Source organism: Suricata suricatta, chromosome 10, assembly GCF_006229205.1.
Source record: "Suricata suricatta isolate VVHF042 chromosome 10, meerkat_22Aug2017_6uvM2_HiC, whole genome shotgun sequence".
In the NCBI taxonomy this organism is placed as follows: Eukaryota; Metazoa; Chordata; class Mammalia; order Carnivora; family Herpestidae; genus Suricata; species Suricata suricatta.
The window spans coordinates 98,397,497-98,415,523 of NC_043709.1; the positions used below are offsets into that span (position 1 = coordinate 98,397,497).

General features: G+C 43.8%; 1 protein-coding gene across 1 annotated transcript in view; it reads left to right on the forward strand.

Moving 5' to 3' along the window:
* ANO2 (anoctamin 2) overlaps nt 1-18,027 on the forward strand; it is a 326,751-nt gene that overhangs the window by 89,719 nt on the left and 219,005 nt on the right. Inside the window, exons 5-6 of the mRNA XM_029955559.1 lie at nt 14,077-14,228; nt 17,054-17,108. Of these exons, the coding sequence (XP_029811419.1) occupies nt 14,077-14,228; nt 17,054-17,108 (207 nt within the window). The remainder of the gene's footprint in view (nt 1-14,076; nt 14,229-17,053; nt 17,109-18,027) is intronic.

Consider the following 18,027-nt stretch of genomic DNA (forward strand, 5'->3'; position numbering starts at 1 on the left):
ACTCGAACTCACAAACTGTGAGATCATGACCTGAGCCAAAGTTGGATGGTTAACCAACTGAGCCACCCAGGCGCCCCATCTGTTAGCAAGTTTTAAAGGCTGCCCATATCTCATAATTCTTATGGTTGACTTTGAGGAGAAAGGTAATAACCACTCTCAACAATATCATTCAAAATATCTGAAATAAAAGAACTTATAACCGTACATATAAGTTGATAAATAATTAAATTGAGTTTTAAATATAGCTAATGCTCCTTATGCGCTGTCTTCTCTGATGAGAGTTTTTCGTTTTTATCCTTACAACAATATGAGGTAGATTCTAGCTTTAGCTTCATTTTATACATGAGGAAACAGATTCAGAGAGGTTAATAAGCTTCCGTAAGGTCACATAGTGTGAAGGGGTTAGACTCTTTTCTTTCTGACTGAAAAGTTGTGCTCCTACCTCATTTTACTGAAGAGTTCAAATTGAGGCTCGAGCTAGCATGGTCTAGAACATCATTACTCTAGAACAAGTGTTCTTTTGTTTTTGAAAATAATTCTCGATCTGGGGCGCCTGGGTGGCTAAGTTGGTTGAGTGTCTGACTCTTGATTTTGGCTCAGGTCATGATCTCAGGTCATGGGATCCCACTGTCAGGCTCTGCGCTGCACGTGGAGCCTGCTCTCCCCTCCCCTCTCACTTGTTCTCTCTATCAAATAAAAAATAATAAAAATGAAAATAATTCATGGTCTAACAGACTTTAGAAACACTAATAATTTTTTCTGACCAATTAAAAGTTCTCAGTAAAGAACAAGGTTCCATTTTAACTCTTTTCCTCTGAACACTCGTAAGCTATTCACAGATATGTTCCTAGGAATCCTGGGGAGCCAGTGGTCTGCAGAAAATACCCTGGGAAACTCTATCCCAGATTAAATACTCCTGAGCTGGGAGAGGTAACACATCAGAAGTTTTCTCTTGTCGTTGCCTTGGACTGGCGCCGTGAGTTACTTAGCAGTCCTGGACGATAGTTTTCTCATCTGTAAAGTATGGAGATTGGACCCTAACTTCTCTGCCATAGCTGTAATATTGTTGGGGTCGACACATCAGCCAGTTAATGAATTTGTTCATTCTTTCCCTGTTGTTGTTGTTAGCTGAGGGACCCGAAGACAGCTACTCCTCTGGGGTCATTCATACTCTGACTGTGTCCAAATATCTCAGAGTAAAAGTGTCCCACATCTGCTACTTGTTGAAGCTGTATACTGAATGAGGTAGTACATTTAGCATGTGGATCCATACTCTGTATCTGGGGCTGCTTTTTGTCCTTGAGCCTAGTAATGTCACTGGGTTTTCTCTAGTTCTCTTGCCCATGCCTCCCTGTGGAGCCTACATTGAGATCCTTGATTTAGATTCTTGTTAAAAGGAGAGTACTTTACTCTCTCTTCCAGGACCTGGAACCTTTTCACATGCTTTAAATATTTACCTCTGGTCCTAGAATGATCTCCCCATATTCTCTAAGTAAATAGTAAACAATAAAGAAACACATTCTTTGCACCCTAAGTGGTTTCTTAGTCAACCTATAGTCAGGATTTTTCTCATTTGTTAGTTTTTCCTTTACTACTTTGGGTGCCTTATTCTTGTGTTTCCAAAGGTGCATTAATTGCTCCCACCCCCTTACCTAAGAACTATAATTTGTGTTTCCTGTATATTCCCTGCAAACTCTAGTTTGGTGTTACATAAATAATAGATGCTCACTAAATACCAGATTGATTGGCTGAGTGATGCCCGATCATCCTTGTTCCCCCAGCCCCAGGATCCTCTTGCAGCTGTGATCCACAGCATAACTGTGCACAGTTCATGTGATCTTCCAGACCAGGAGGCACATTCTTTTCCTTCCTCATCCAGACCAACTCCTTCCTTCATTGGGTGGTGAGCTAATTACTCTTTGGGGCTATTTTGCTAGTTTAGTGAATCTTCTCTGGTGACCAGAAAGTGAAAAGCAGAAGAAACCCAATGAGTTTTGTTGAGGATGGAGAACTTGTAGATCTCTGGTCACAGGGAGAAGGGTCACTGTCTACTCAGCCTTCGAGATGCCTTTCAAGGGCAGATTCTTTTTATTATTCTCATTAGTAATTTTTAAATGAACCAGAACTGTTGGTGTTTACATAGGTTTGGTTGTAGGTGGGGCTTTGCCCCATGTTGTCATTGTCTGGTCCCAGACATTTGTTTTTAATAGAGGAAGAGCTCAAAGGGTAGGGTTTATATTTGATATCTTTATGGGCTTTTTGGTGCATGCTTTTATGTTGGTATTTAAATAGCTGGAAAGAGTGCAGAATACTTTGACTTTTTATTCCTTTTTTTGTTTTTGGTAAGGCTTCTAACTTTCAAAATAAAAACAAAATAATTGATGCTACCTAAGTGCTGTGGTTTGAGTGAGGATCTTGAGATGGCAAATGGCCGTGTTCCAGACATGCATACGGGCCTGGTGAGCCCATACAGGCCTGGCAGACCTAGTGTTGATCTGTTAGTGGATAGGCCTGACTCAGGGCTCATAAATGGTAAAGCTGAAAATGTGAAAATATAATGGGAAGTGATTTTGAATTGTATTATCTTAAGACTCATGCTTTATTTTTTTAATAGTTTATTGTCAAATTGGTTTCCATACAACACCCAGTGCTCTTCCCCACAAGTGCCCTCCTCCATCACCACCACCTCTTTCCCCCCCCCTCCTCCTCTTCAACCCTCAGTTCATTTTCAGTATTTAATAGTCTCTCAGGTTTTGTGTCCCTCTCTCTCCCCAACTCTCTCTCCCTCTTCCCCTCCCCCCGTCCTCCATTAGGTTTCTCCTGTTCTCTTGTTAGACCTATGAGTGCAAACATATGGTTTCTGTCCTTCTCTGCCTGACTTATTTCGCTTAGCATGACACCCTCAAGACTCATGCTTTAAAAAATGGATATAGAAGTGGTGGCTTTCTTTTGTTAATGACTAGAATTGTGCCTCTCTGAACTGGGATAACACGTGCCACACTGGGATTAGCTGGCACCTGGTGCTGGAGGGCAGTGGATAGGTCGACTATTGAATTTACCACCCAAAGTGGGGCCCTTTGAGGGTGGAAGAGCTCTTAGTGATTGGGTCAAGACTGTCCTGAGTAACTGGGACATGTGGGTGCTCTTCCAGCTTGGCCATGGTGGCTCCTCAGGGTGTATGGGAAAGAGCAAACAGGAGGGGAAAAGTGGAGAAGCAGGCAGAGGCAGTCAGCTTCTGGCACTTGGGGCTCATGGGAAGAGTTCTTAGTAAGAACTGGGGTCAGTGACATGTTGGCTCCTAACACCTGTTGAGATCTGATTGCTACTTTTTTGTAAGATAGTGGTTAAACCAGTGGTAGCTTGAAACTAGCCAGAGAGGGCATTATTTTTTTTCAAATTGTATAAACTTTAATTGTACAACACAATGTTTTATTTATTTTTTTCCCAATGGGTTTGCTCTTTTTTTTAAAATAGTTTATTGTCAAATTGGTTTCCATACAACACCCAGTGCTCTTCCCCACGAGTGTCCTCCTCCATCACCTCCACCTCTTCCCCCCCCCCCCTTCAACCCTCAGTTCATTTTCAGCATTCAATAGTCTCTCAAGTTTTGCATCCCTCTCTCTCCCCAACTGTCTTTCCCTCTTCCCCTCCCCCTGGTCTTCCATTAGGTTTCTCCTGTTCTCCTGTTAGACCTATGAGTGCAAACATATGGTATCTGTCCTTCTCTGCCTGACTTATTTTACCTAGCATGACACCCTCAAGGTCCATCCACTTTCCTACAAATGGCCATATTTCATTCTTTCTCATTGCCATGTAGTACTCCATTGTGTATATATACCACGTCTTCTTGATCCACTCATCAGGTGATGGACATTTAGGCTCTTTCATGTTTTGGCTATTGTTGACATTGCTGCTATGAACATTGGAATACATGTGCTCCTATGCATCAGCATTTCTGTATCCCTTGGGTAAATCCCTAGCAGTGCTATTGCTGGGTCATAAGGGAGTTCTATGGATAGTTTTTTGAGGAATCTCCACACTGTTTTCCAGAGTGACTGCACCAGTGTACATTCCCACCAACAGTGTAGGAGGGTTCCCATCTCTCCACACCCTCACCAGCATCTATAGTCCCTTGATTTGTTCATTTTAGCCACTCTGACTGGCGTGAGGTGGTATCTTTAGCATATGTATGTATATATATACACATACATACATACATACATACATATATATTGAATTATTGAACAACTCCAAGGTACTTTTTTTCTTCTTTTTTTCCCCCTTTTATAATTTGTCAAGTTGGTTTCCATATAACACTCAGTGCTCATCCCAACAAGTGCCTTCCTCCATGTCCACCATCCCCCTTCCCTGACTCCAATCAGCCCTCAGTTTATTCTCACTATTCAAGAGTCTTTCATGGTTTGCCTCCCTCCCTCTCCCCAACTATTTTTTCCCCCTTCCCTTTCCCATGGTCCTCTGTTAGGTTTCTCCTGTTAGACCTATGAGTAAAAACATATGGTATTTGTCCTTCTCTGCCTGACTTATTTCACTTAACATAACACCCTCAAATTCCATCCATGTTGCTACAAATGGCCAGATTTCATTCTTTATCATTGCCATGTAGTATTCCACTGTATATATAAACCATATCTTCTTGATCCATTCATCAGTGGATGGACATTTAGGCTCTTTCCATGTTTTGGCTTGTTGAAAGTGCTGCCATGAACATTGGGGTACATGTCCCCCTATGTATCAGCACTCCTATATCTCTTGGGTAAATTCCTAGCAGTGGTATTGCTGGGTCATAGGGGAGTTCTATTGTTAATTTTTTGAGGAACCTCCACACTGTTTTCCAGAGCGGCTGTACCAGTTTGCATTCCCACCAACAGTGTAGGAGGGTGCCCGTCTCTCCATATCCTTGCCAGCATCTATAGTCTCCTGATTAGTTCATTTTAGCCCAGGGTGGGCATTATTTACATCATAGAAACCCACAAATGTTACAAATCAACAGCACCTCCAGTTAGTTGGTAAGCATTTACCAGCACTGCACCAACAAAAGCCCAAGGATGTGCACTTGAGTGTAAAGGCAGAGTGGGACCACTGATGTGTGCCAGGGCTGGGGCAGGGCCCAACCTGAAGGTGTTCTGTGGTTCCTGTGGTAGGCATTAAAGGGCTGTTGGTCAGAGAGGGGCCAGGAATGATAAATATCTATGTCAGAGACTAAATGGATGCCACATCTGCCACCTCTGATATAGAAATTGATTTCCTACCTCCCTCTACTTGCTATTTCTCCAGTCTCACTGGCCTCCTTGTTCTTCCTCCAGAATGCCAAGACTGTTTCCATCTCAGAGCCTTTCTGCTTGTTCTTCCCTCTGTCTGGAAGACCTCTAACTGTCCACAGAACTTACCCTCTCACTTCACTGGGACTTCTGCTCATATGCCCCCTCCTCAGACGGTCCTTCCTGTCCACCCTCTGTGAGGCATGCCCCAGCCACTCTCTATGCCCTTCTCTTGTTTTTCCTTCCTAAATACTCAGCACCAGCAGCTCCTGAGTCACATATTTGTGTTTTTGTTTGATTGCCTGCCCACTACATTGGAAGCTCTATGAGGGCAGGGATTTGGTTTTGTGATATAGGTAGCATCTAGAAGGGGCCTGAGATAGAGCAGGCATGGAACCAATATGTGTTAATGAGTCAAAGAATGGGTCACACATACTGGACCTAATCTGTGGTGGCAGCTGGCTGCAGACTGATGCTCAGAGGGCTCTGAGGCCCATCTGAGGGCATTAGGAAGAATTGCTGTCATCCCATAGAGCTGTCTACAGGGGTGGGGCTGGCAGCACATGTACCACATCACCCATTCCTGCTCTGGGTTTTCAGTAGCCCCTTCATTTGCCAAAAAAAAAACATTTGGGAAAAGTCTAACTGTAGCTGGAATGGGGGCTAGGTTGTGTATAGGGGTCTTAGCCTTTTAGAAGGCCCATTTCTCATCTACTCACCCATCCACCCCTCTATCCATCTACCTGTCCATCTGTCCACCCACCTATCCATCATCCATCCATCCATCCATCCATCCATCCAGTGGATACCTTCAAGCATCACTCTATATGAGATACTCTGTTGAGGGCAGGTGGTTCAGTGGTCACCAAAGCTGATATTGGCCCCATTGGCTTCAGCATGGTAAAGATTCAGAAGTTAGAGAGCTATATGAGCTGGGAAGCACCTGTGGAAGAAGTGGGGTGGACAGAGAGCCAACCAGAGGAAACTAAATTAGGCGGGTGGGAGGGGCAGGGTGAGAGAAAAAGGTGCCATTTGAGCTTAGACCTGAGGGCTGGGTTGGGGTTTGCTAGGTGGGGAGGAGAGGTGAGAACCTTCCCAGGAAGAGGAAGAGCAGGTCATTCAGCCCCAAGGCAAGGAAACCCCAGCCTGTGTGGGGAACTGAGAGGAGGCCATCAGGCCATTATGCATGCAGTGGGAGGCAGGATGCGTGGCTCATAGAGGATTTGTCAGCCATGTAAGTAGTTTGGATTTTATCCCATTATTTTTAAAGTCAGCAAACGCTCATTCATGTGTAGAGCACATACCAAAATGGAACTAAATACCATAAATGAATATAGAGTTAGACAAAGGAGAATGTGCATTTTGTAAGTGTATCACTTTCCAGGCTCAGTGTTGCTTCAGACAGGAAATTTACCTGTAAGGTAGGGGTGAAGAGACAGGTTAGCTCCTGTTGTTGGTGTCCCACAGAGTCTCCCTGTGGGATCTAGGATGCAGATGATCTTGGGGATTCTGGTGCTGTTGGCACTTTGGTGAATAGCTTAACACTCACACACATGGGTAAATGCTTATGTGTGGGAGTCCTCAAATCTGGTACAGAGTGTCTACGCATGCATGTGCACGCACCTGTGTGTGTGTGTGTGTGTGTATCCCTCCCTCTGTCCTTTCAGGCATCAACATGGCGGATAAGAACAAGGGGGGGAAATTCTGCTGCATCTTTAGCTTCCCTTTCTCCTAACTTTAGTCCAAAGCCTTCCACCCTTGTTGGCTAATGGCTTGTACCACGCTCCACACTAACTTCTCCATGTACCTGAGCCTTTTGACATTAAAGGTCAGGAAGTGGGTGTGATGCTGATCTTCAGCCCAGCCCTAGTGCTCAAGATGAGTGAGATGTCATGAATAATAACAGTTGACCCTTAATTATCTAGTGACAAGGAGCAGAGGAAAGCATAAATAGATTAAAAGAGGCAGACTTTGGGGGTCATGGGATTTCAGCAGACACACATGCTCACAGCTGGGCTCACTGTCCATCTTGATGCCTGGTTTTGCTCTTCCCACTGACATTTCCTACAAGTTGTAAGGTGAGGCCTTCTTAGGTCAGTACAGGTAAATGACTCACAGATGATCAAGATTATGTTATATTTTTATAGTTCATATTATTGCACCTTCTCCTTGATCTCTGGGGTGATTGGACCTCTTGTTTGTATGACACTGGGCATGTTAAAAACTTGTTAAAAACATGTTAAAACTTTCTGTGCCTTGGTTTCTTTATCTGTAAAATGGGGACAGTATTATGTATCTGTTCCTGATAGACATCACCATAGTGTTGTCTCCTTGCATCCCAGGAGAGAACACGATTCCAGTGCAGGAAGGAAACAAATCAGCCCTGGGACCACAGTGCTGTGTCCCTCTGGAGGGGAGAGGAAGAGGGAGACAAGGGGGGAAAAAGAAGTAAGAAAAGAAGGGATCTTGGTAAACCTCTTAGACTGTGACAGTGAGGCCAAAGTGAGCTTTTATGAGAACCACATTTGAGCCCTGGAATAAAAAATAGGAGCAACATACTTTAAAAATTATTTATGATTTTAAGCACATGAAAGGCGTATCATGTACCCAGGGAGGGCATAATGGGGAACAGCTGGCTAACATGTGTCTTGCCATTTCTGAAGATGTTCATAATTCTCTGATGTCCAAGAATAACAGTAATAATGAGGCCACCACTGAGCATATTAACGATAATAAAGAGAATTGAGGTGCCCTTCCTGGATCCTGATGGACACAAGAGAAGAGGCTGGCCTACTGGGCTTGATGGGGACCAAAAGGGAGCCCTGGCCTGCTGCTTCTTAGGGGACTATGAAGTCCTTCCAAGGATCAAAGGTTGAAGGAAAGAGCCTGGATGGGGGAGTCAGGAAAGCTGGGTTTCAAGCCTGGTTTCACCAGTGACTCTGGCAATTCCTTGCCCCCGAGTCGCAGTTTTCCCGTCAGTAAAGTAGTGATGCTAATGGTATTTGGCAGGCACACTGTCAGAGAGTTCATGAGGCCCAATGAAGTGGTGCCTACGGAAGTGCTGGGCACATTGCAGAGCATTCTATGTTGGAAGGGTCATCACCAGCTTTGTGCTTCTCCAGCGCTTGGCAAATCAACCACCAAGCTCAGTGCCTACATCTAGGGGGTGCCTACAATGTTGAAACATAAAAACATCACGAATATTTCTTTTTCATTAAATGTTTAAAGCTGTACACTGTTAGACTTGGACAGTACTTTCCAAGGCATTTCCAGTTCTTTCTTTTATGATTTGTTAAATGGATCTGGAGCAGTGCACGGTTTAGGGCTAATGATCTCCCACTACAGAGTCAACCTGAGTAGTCTTCCCAGTGGCCTGTGAATGATGAGATTTTCCATTCTGCTTTATGGGAAGAGGTGCTATTTTCAGTCCTTTTAGATGGTTCTTTCTCCAGGCTCAGCTAGTTCCCTCATACCTGTGCAGCCAAACGCTCACAGGTGAATTTCTGCAAATCTCTGGGGCTCCTTGTGAAGCTCTCTCCTCTGGGCTATCTGGTCCTGGGAACTCCAAGGTGCCTTGGCCTCCCCAGACTTCCAGCTCTGTCTCCTCAGCTCAGGGGGTTCGCCAGGCCCCTCTTGTCTCCCCTTCCTGCCCCTTGGCCGAGAACCCCTCTCAAGGCAGTAAGCTTCTCAGGAGCTATCTTGCTTGTTTCCTGTCTCCTAGGAACTTTGTTGCCTGATAGCCAGTATACTGAAAACGATGGTCTCGGTTCATTGAGTTTGCTATAATGGAATACCATGGACAGGGTGGCTTATAAACAAGGGGAATTTCTTTCTCAGAGGCTGGAAGTCCGAGACCAGGGTGCCATTGTGGTCACATGAAGGACCTTTTCCTCATTCATAGCTGGTACTCCCTCACTGTGTCCTCGCATGGCAGAAGGGACTCCACCCTCATGATTGAATCACGTCTCAAAGGCCTCACCTTCTAATGCCATCATATTGGGCATTAAGGATTTCAAAATATGAATTTGGGGGAACACAAACATTCAGACCACAGCTGTCATTATTTCATGTTTTTTGTTTTTGTCTGGGTGTTTTGGTTGTTTCAGATAGGGTAAATCTGGTCCCTCTTACTCCATCATAGTGGAAAGTGGGTATTCCCTAGTTCTTTCTTTAGAGATGAAGAACCCAAGTGACTTGCCTAAAATTACACAGCTTCTTGCTGTCAGCAAGGACCAGAACCCTGGTCATTCACTCAGTAGACATTACTGTGTTCCTGCTGTGCACCAGGCACACAGAATTTGGCCTGGCAGGAGGCCAGACAAAGACTTCTGCTCTCCAGAAGTCTTTAGTCAGCTGAGGAGACAGACAAGTGAGCCAAGAATTAGAGAGGAACATGATAAACTTCATGACACAGGTATTTATTCACAGGGTACTGAAGAAGCATGACAAGAAGTGAGTGGCCATGGAATTTTTTCTAGGGCAAGCTGGTACTTAAACCTAGTGGTGATGGAGAAGTAGGAGTAGCCCAGGTGAAAAGGGAGGGAAGAAATTTCAAGAATAGGTACAGTAAGCATGGAGGCAGGGAGCAGGTCCTTTGTCCTGTGAACTTAGTGTCCGTGGCATTGTGCCATGGGGCTACCCACTTGTGTTTTATTGTGAGTATATGTCTGGCCCCATCCTCCAAGAGTCCCTGAAGTCTGGGAAATCTCTTTCTAAGGTAAGTCGGTCAGATCTGTGATCAGTGCTGTGCAGCAGATGTTACCTTGATGTTTCTGGTGAGACTCTCTTTCTCCACCTTTTACGTTTTCCTGGAGGTGGATGATACTGCTTTTGGTGATTTTGAGTACCCCCCCCCCCATCAAGAAACATTTATACCCAGTATCCTGGGGCCATACCTGGTCCCTCTAAAGACATACCATAGGTGCCTAGTCCTTTTAGCCCATTTTCTCTAAGCAAGCTCCACCAGATCCACTGCCAGGGTGAGAGTGAAGAACTGCGTGGAGGTTCTTAGCTAACCTCCTGCCAGAACAAAGCCCTGACACAGTTGCTGGGTTATTAATCAGCATGGTTAAATATGGGCATTCCTGGCCTCTGCTGAGGCTGGGCCCCCAAGTGCCTTTTAGTTGGTGGGGACAGGAAGGGAAGCTGTTTAGCCAGCCAGAGTCTTTGGGATTTTAGCTTACTCTCCAACACCATTTATTTCTACCAGGCCTGTTACCTTATGGCTGTTCCGTCCCCAGTCTGGGCTCCCCCAGTGGCAGCAACTGCCATCATCAATCTTGGTTTCCCCTGAAATTTATCATTCATTCATTCAGTCATTCAAAGGTAGGAAACAGTTTGTATGGTATACTGCCTTCAAGGAGATCATGATTTGGTAGTGCAGCTGGATGTTAATCAAATAATCACTCAGATAAATGTAAAATTACAACTGCAATAAGTGCTTTGATGGAGAGGAGTTTGGGCCCATGAAATACTGTGAAGGTAGCACTTGACCTTGTCTGAAAGCCAGGAAGGACTTTCTTTAGGAAGTGATAATTGAGGAAGGCATCAAGTGTGAACAGAATTGGGGAGGGGGCAGGGAGTAGATGCAGAGTGTTGAGCACTCAGCATACCAGGAAAACTGCAAGAGGGACAGCAGTTGGGTGCAGTGAGCAGGGACTGTGGGGATTCCTATGGGGTCCCATGGGCTGTGTTATGAACTTTGCTCCTTATCATTAGAGCAATATAGCTGTTGAAGGCTTTTTCATTGGGAGGTAATATGATAAGATTTTTGCTTGAGAAACATCACTCTTGTTCCAGTGCATTGAGTGAATAGAGGTGGACCAGAGTAGGGTTACCAGGATACCTACTTAAGTTGAAATTTCGGATAAATGATGAATGCTTTTCCAGTATAAAGTATATCTCAAGTATTGCATGGGACCATACTTACACTAAAAGTGGTTCACTCTTTATCTGAGATTCAAGTTTAACTGGACATCTTGAATTTGTATGTGTTAAGCCTGTTAACTACCCCTAAGCAGGAGAAGATGTGGGGAGGCCAGTTATTGCAGTAGTTGAAGGTTTCCCAGACTAGGAAAGTGGAGGTAGAAATAGAGAGATGTGGACAAAGAAGAAATACCCTGGTGATTCTGAGTCTGTCATTCCATGGCATCTGGAAGACAGAGTCCATGAGCTTCCCTCTTGTTTGGAAACTTTAATTTCCATGCACATGTCATTGAAAGACACATGGTGATGGGTATGACTAGCACATTGCAATCTCACTGTAGGACACATGCCTGGTCAGCACCTGCCCCAAATGACCTGTGAGATGTTTTCTGGGACTGCATGAGGGAGTCATTGCTCTGTCCCCGTCCATCCAGGCTCAAAGATTCCTGAGGGATGAGCTTTTTGCATTGCAGTGACCCATGTATATGGAGAGATTTGGCAGGAGGCTCAAGAACTTAATGACAGTGGAGGCATGATTGTAAGTGGCACACTGTTTTCCCCGCATAATTCACATTTTAGCAAACAAAGCAGTAGAGTAGAACAATCAAGAACAGAGACTTGGCCAGGGGATTCAGATACTCCAGTTATTACCTGGTTTACACTACCTTTGTGCTCCAAAGAAATCAGGCCGTGTAACCCTTCTTCAATCCAGCTTGAACTTTCCTGCTTTTTTGTTTGCCTAGAATTTCTTTGCCTGCATCTGTTCAGGCCTTATTCATTCAAACTATTCATAAGGTAATGTTAATAGAAGTGCAATCAAACAAGATAAAGCATGTGTAGAAAATAAAATAAATGCCCATCACTAGGGAAATGACTAAACAAATTAGGATTCACATCTGCTGTGTAATATTAGACATTCATTAAGGTAGTTCTATGTGAACTGACCTGGAAAGATAATACATCTGTGATATATTGCTAAGTGAAACAGGCAGATTGTAGAACCAGAAATGAAATAGGATCATAGTTGCATTTAGAAAGGAATGCGTATGGAAAAAGTTAGGACAAAACCTACTTCAAATTGTTAATAGAGATTTCCTCTGGAAAGGATGGTGAGATTTGGTTGGAAATGAAATGGAACTATTTACATTTAGTTAACATACTTTTATGGTTTGAGTTTGCTTGTTTACTGTAATTGTGTTAATTTTGTAATTGAAATAAAATCAAAATGCATCAAAAACTTTGTTAGAAGAAATAAACAAACTGTGGTTATGTTTTAGTTGTTAGATTGGGACATTCCTTCCCTCTCCCTAACTTATTATCTTATTAAAGAACAAAATGATAACAAGAGAAAGTTACCTTTCTGTTAAAGCTCAACAAAAATGCTACTTCCCAGATGAAACATCTTTCTGATTCCTCAACTGGATGTGCTGTCTCCTTTGTTTGAACCCTCAAATACTTTGTATGGCTTTTGCTGCATTTACCTCTGTCTACATTGTATTTCATGCCTGTTTTACTGCCTCTCTAGATTTAAACCACTGGATGGATACCATGATAGAGAAGAAAATCAGCTTTCAAGCTAGAAGATCTGGATGTTGGTTCTGGTTTTCTAGTGAAGCATGACAAATGAGCTGAAACTTAGTAGCTGAAAACATAGTCACTTTTCCCTTTCTTATGAGTTTATGGTTAGGAGCTTGAGTAGAACTGGCCTGGGTGATGCTTCCACTCCGTATGGTATTGAGTTGGGTTACTTGGTAGAAGTTAGCTGAGGGTGGACCTGTAAAGGAAGGCCCAAGAAGACTTACTTCATATGCCTGATGCATGGCCAGACAGCTGAAAGGCTGGGTTCAGCCTAAGTGTTTTGTCTTTCTGAGCCCTCTTACCTTTCCATGGACTTCTTTCTGCTGGCTCTGGACTTTCAGAGAAAAAGGCAAACCAAAAACAGAGGCTACCCATCTTCTAAAGATGCAACTGGTAGAATGTCCCTTCTGCTGTACTGGTTAAGCAGCTACAGAGTCCACTCAGATTTAAGAGGGTGGGAACAGAAGAGCACTTCTTAGGGGAAAATTTGTATAAGAAATTTGTGGCCACCTTTAATCGGTCACAGCTTTGCTATAACTGCAGCTTCCATGTCTCAATGACTATATCAATAAATTAGAAAGAAAGAACAAAAGCTATAATATATATAAAAGCACACTGTGCATTATAAAAGGTTATGCATACTATATATATTTCTATCTATATCTATATATAATCTATATCTATCAATAATTATCTTGGTACTAACTCAATAGCTTACTCAAGTCAGGTACTTGCTAGAGGCTTAGTATGTTGAAAACCCATTTATCAGATATTTCCCAAGAGGAACACTAAAAGAAAGTGATGTGGGGCATGGTGTAGTTGTGGAGTATAAATTTTGATTAGGTTGACATGAGTTAAATCCAACCTGTCACTCAGTTACTATCTGTGTGACTTATGTTGGCTCATTGTACATTTCTGAGCCTTAATTTCCCCATAATAATATGAGCATAGTATTGTTTACTGAGCTGGGTTTTTGTGTGAATTGGAGCTAATTTATGTGGAGCACTTACTATGGTGACTGTCACATAGTAGGTCTTCTGTTTCTCTTAAGATAATGTAACAAAGTCATAGCAAATTTGGGCTCCTCGCTGGTTTCTCTGCACTGGTTACTCCATTCACACAGAAGACCAAGAAGGGGTTGAGAGCCCATGCCCTTGTGAAAGCAGGGGAAGGAAGGGACTCCACTTGTTTCTCCCAGTCTCCTCCTCTTTCCAGAGTGTCCCCCGCTGGAGGTTTGGTGCCCTGTGCTGCTGTGGTTGTAGTTATTCTTTTCTCGGTTGGATGCCTTTTGTAGATGTACGAGATCAAATCAGAAGGCAGCATCGCGAAGAAGTTCAACGAGCTCCTGCAGAAGCTGAGCTCGCCCCTGAAGCCCAGAGTTCCAGACCACAGTAACAACAAGATGAAAAACCTCTCCTACCCATTCTCCAGGGAGAAAATGTATCTGTAAGTACAAGAGCTGTTGGCATACGGGTATGGCAGGCGATGGGAAGGGAAATCAAACACCACTCAGTGCCTCAGCTCCCACAGTGAGTGCCCCAGTGCCTGGGAGATAGAGGAGGAGGCATGCTCTCATGGTGAAATGTTCCCTGCATCTGCTTTCTATATCCCCTTCCCTAAGAACTCTTATCCCAAAGAGCTCCCTAGCATGTGTCCAGTGGCTTGTGGGGCACCTGCCATTTTAGTCATGTTGCACAATGGATGGAAAATTAAGGAGCATACAACCATAAACTTGGGGATTCAGTGAGAAAATGGTCAGATACCTGTTTGTCTTCTGTGGGGAAACTATTCTGCCCAGTTCCTAGTCTAATAGGGTTTCAACATATTGTGATAAACCAGAGAGGAGGAGGACAAAGCCTCTGGATTTTTGTATTCCCATCTGCGTACTAATGTACTCATTGACTTTGAGAAGACCTCCGCCCAGACCCCACCTAGGGAGGGGTGGAATAAGAGCTCTTCATGGGGATGGTCATTTGGGAAACCTTTGGAAGAGTGAGTCATGGTTTGGAAGTGAGAGATGGAGCAGGCAAGCATGAGTTCTGTTATAGATCCTGATGGGAGGATAAGAGAGCATCAGGAGTAAGAGAGGGAAAGCAAAGGCCAGGGAGAGGTAGACAAGAGAGAAGAATCTGCCCCTTTGGGGAGATGGCATTCCCGAAGCTGTGTTTCCACTGCTCATTGGACAACACCTCCTACCCATCTTTGCTGTGTTAGATAATTCTATACACGTGTATTTACTGTTTTTTGCATGTATTTCCTCGTTGAATTCTTATTCCCCTCATGATTCTGGTCCCAAATCTGGTCCTAGTTCTAGTCACTAATTCCAATGTGTGTGCGGGTCTTCCCATCCACCAAGGAATTCTTTGACATCACCTGGGTGTCCTACAATTCCACACAGCTCTGACACTACCTACCCAGGGATAGCATCACATTTCCCAGGTTGAGGGCTCAGTGCCACAAGACTGACCTCCACCTCAGATGCCAATCACAAGTCCAGAGTATACCATGTGCTTCTGACTGGCTTGCTGTAGATCAGAGGTTCCTATGACCTCCTCTTTGGGTTTGACTAACTTGCTAGAGGAGCTCACAGAACTCGGAAAACTGATTTACTTACTGGATTACTGATTTATTACAAATGATATGAATCAATGGCCAGATGAAGAGATATATAAAGTGAAGTTCTGATCGAAGGTTATTGTGTTGTTGTAGAGCTTGGGGCCCACCATGGAGCCCTGGAGAGCTTGGGGCACATGGAAGAGACCTGGTTCCCCAACCTGGGTACTCTCCAGTCCCTTTCCTTTCAGGTTTTTCTAGATGCTTCCTTATGTAGGCATGGTTGATTCAACCTCTAGCCCCTCTCACCTCCCCAGAAATCAGGTGTGGGACTGAAAGTTCTACCCTCTATTCAAGGTTGGTTCCTCTGGCAATCAGCTCTCCCTCCCCTACTTCCCCTCCATCTTTAGGGGATTTCTGGAAGTCACCTTATTGATAAAAGCCTAGTTGTGGCTGAAAGAGGCTTGTTATGAATAACAAGACATCCATTTCACCTTTATGACTCTGAAAGTGATGTCAGGAACTGAGGACAGGAGATCAAGTATTATGACCAAAAAATGTTCCCATTACTCTTGTTGCTTGGAAAATTCCAAGGGTTTTGGGAGCTGTGAGTCACGAGCCCTGGATGAAGACTAAAAGATGTATTTAATCATAAGTCACAATGTCACTCTGCCTTGTGAAGTGGCCATTCAGATATAACTATCTCTTACAGCGAGGAAACTAAGGCCCAGGGTCTGTTGAGGTTCACACAGCATTAAGTGTGAACTGGGACTCTTCCATGCTTCTCCTTCCCTGCGTCTGCATGCTGGTGTTGACATCTGAACTGCCATCTCCCATGCATCTCCATTCATTCAGTGCCTGGGGCCCTTCAAATCCAGTTCCTAGACACCTCCATCTGGAAGAATCTTCTGTTCTTCCCACCCCAGATACGCTCTCCATCCTCGGAGATTTCAGAGTAATGGTCTACGTACTATCGTGTTCTCTTCATCAGTTCCTAGGAAACAGATCCACCCAAGCGACTGGGCTCCAGGGGAGGTGGGAGCAGGTTCCAAGCATCTGTGCCCTGAGAACAGTCTGCTCTACACAGGTGTTCTTTTTAGCGAAAAGGTCACAATGTGAAGTGGAGGACAGACACAGCCTTGCATAATTAGGACTTTGGTAGCTAACTGATGTGACAGTACTGATAACATTAAATGAAAGTTTGAAAAACAAAGGCTTATCATCGCAGCACCAGGAAACTGTACTCTTTTTGAAGGTGGTTATGTTTTTGACTCTCTTTGTCCATACACAGGAACCCTTTCGATGTACTTTCATGTTTAAAATATATCATAGTATAATATTTTCCTATCACAGTCTAAAATTTTCTGTTTAGGATGTTCTCATAATTTTCAGTGACTGTATGATAATCCACCCTGTAGACTTTGGAATTACATTTTATGTGCATTATCCTTATTGTCAGGAATCTTGCAATGAAAATTTTTATTTATGGAAGTTTTTTTTCTTTTGAATTTATATTTCCTAGGATTCATTTCTGTGATCAGTCCTCACAATTACTGGGTCAAAAAAAATTATAAGTGCTGTGTGTGCAAGCATGTGTGAGTATGTGTGTCTCACACATCTTGCTGTGTTGTTTTCTAAAGGTTTGCTTTGGGGCTGGTAATAGTGGTCTTAGGACAATGGTCATAAAATGAGTTGACCTGTTTTCTTGGTGTCTCCAGGTACAACATCCAGGACAAGGACACCTTCTTTGATAATGCCACCCGTAGCCGCATTGTAAGTACACAAGTCAGCTACGAGTGGTGGGTTCTGGAAACAGGGGAAGGCTGAATACCTGGTATGGCAGGGCCTTCTCTTGCTTTTCCTACTACCTCCCATCATCCTTTGCTTGGGGTTGCCTAGCAACTGAGAGGTGTATCCCAGTGCTTCCCAATCTTAGTGGCAAAAGGAATAGCAAACAGCTGCCCTCACTCACAGGCTGAGAAGAGTCTCTTCTCTTTAGGATTGTCTACCTTGGCCTGTCTTGGAATCACAAAAGCAGGAAATGCCTAGCCGGTGGGGTCTTTCAGCTAATCAGGTGACCCCCTTTCTTGATCATTGAGGAAACTGAGGCTCTGAGAAGCAGTGGATTGAAAACAATTCATACAGATCACTAGTGTCTGAGTGAGGACCCACTGCTGGCTACTGTGTGTCTTTTACCCTCTACGGAGTATTGTGCATTTATATCACAGGGGATGCTAGAACTAGCCAGTTTGTTCAAGAATAAAACTCTCAGCCCATTCAATAGAAAGCCAAAATTCATGACTGTAGCCATTCTTCAACATGTTTTTTTTCCTTTTGAAATCAAGTTTTTGAACTTTGCAGGATGATGGATTCTGATGAAAATCTGTATGTGGCCTGTGCCCTTGTGGCCTCCATCTGAGCTGTGGTGTGTCTCCATGTTCTGTGTGGCTAGTCCATTTATTCTCTATCTGCCTAGAGAGCATTTAGCATATGGACAGAGGAAAAAAGAGGGGTCCAAGAACAGCTGCTCACTTATTCATACCACGGTGGAACCAATGACAGTGTATTTCCACTGATTCTTAGGAAGGAAGTTAAGTTTCAACAGAGGAAGAGTAAGAGTCAGGTAGCTAGAAGGACTTCCAAGTCAGTAGGGTGATAAGAAGGATAAGAAGTGACAGGTGATTAAAGGAAG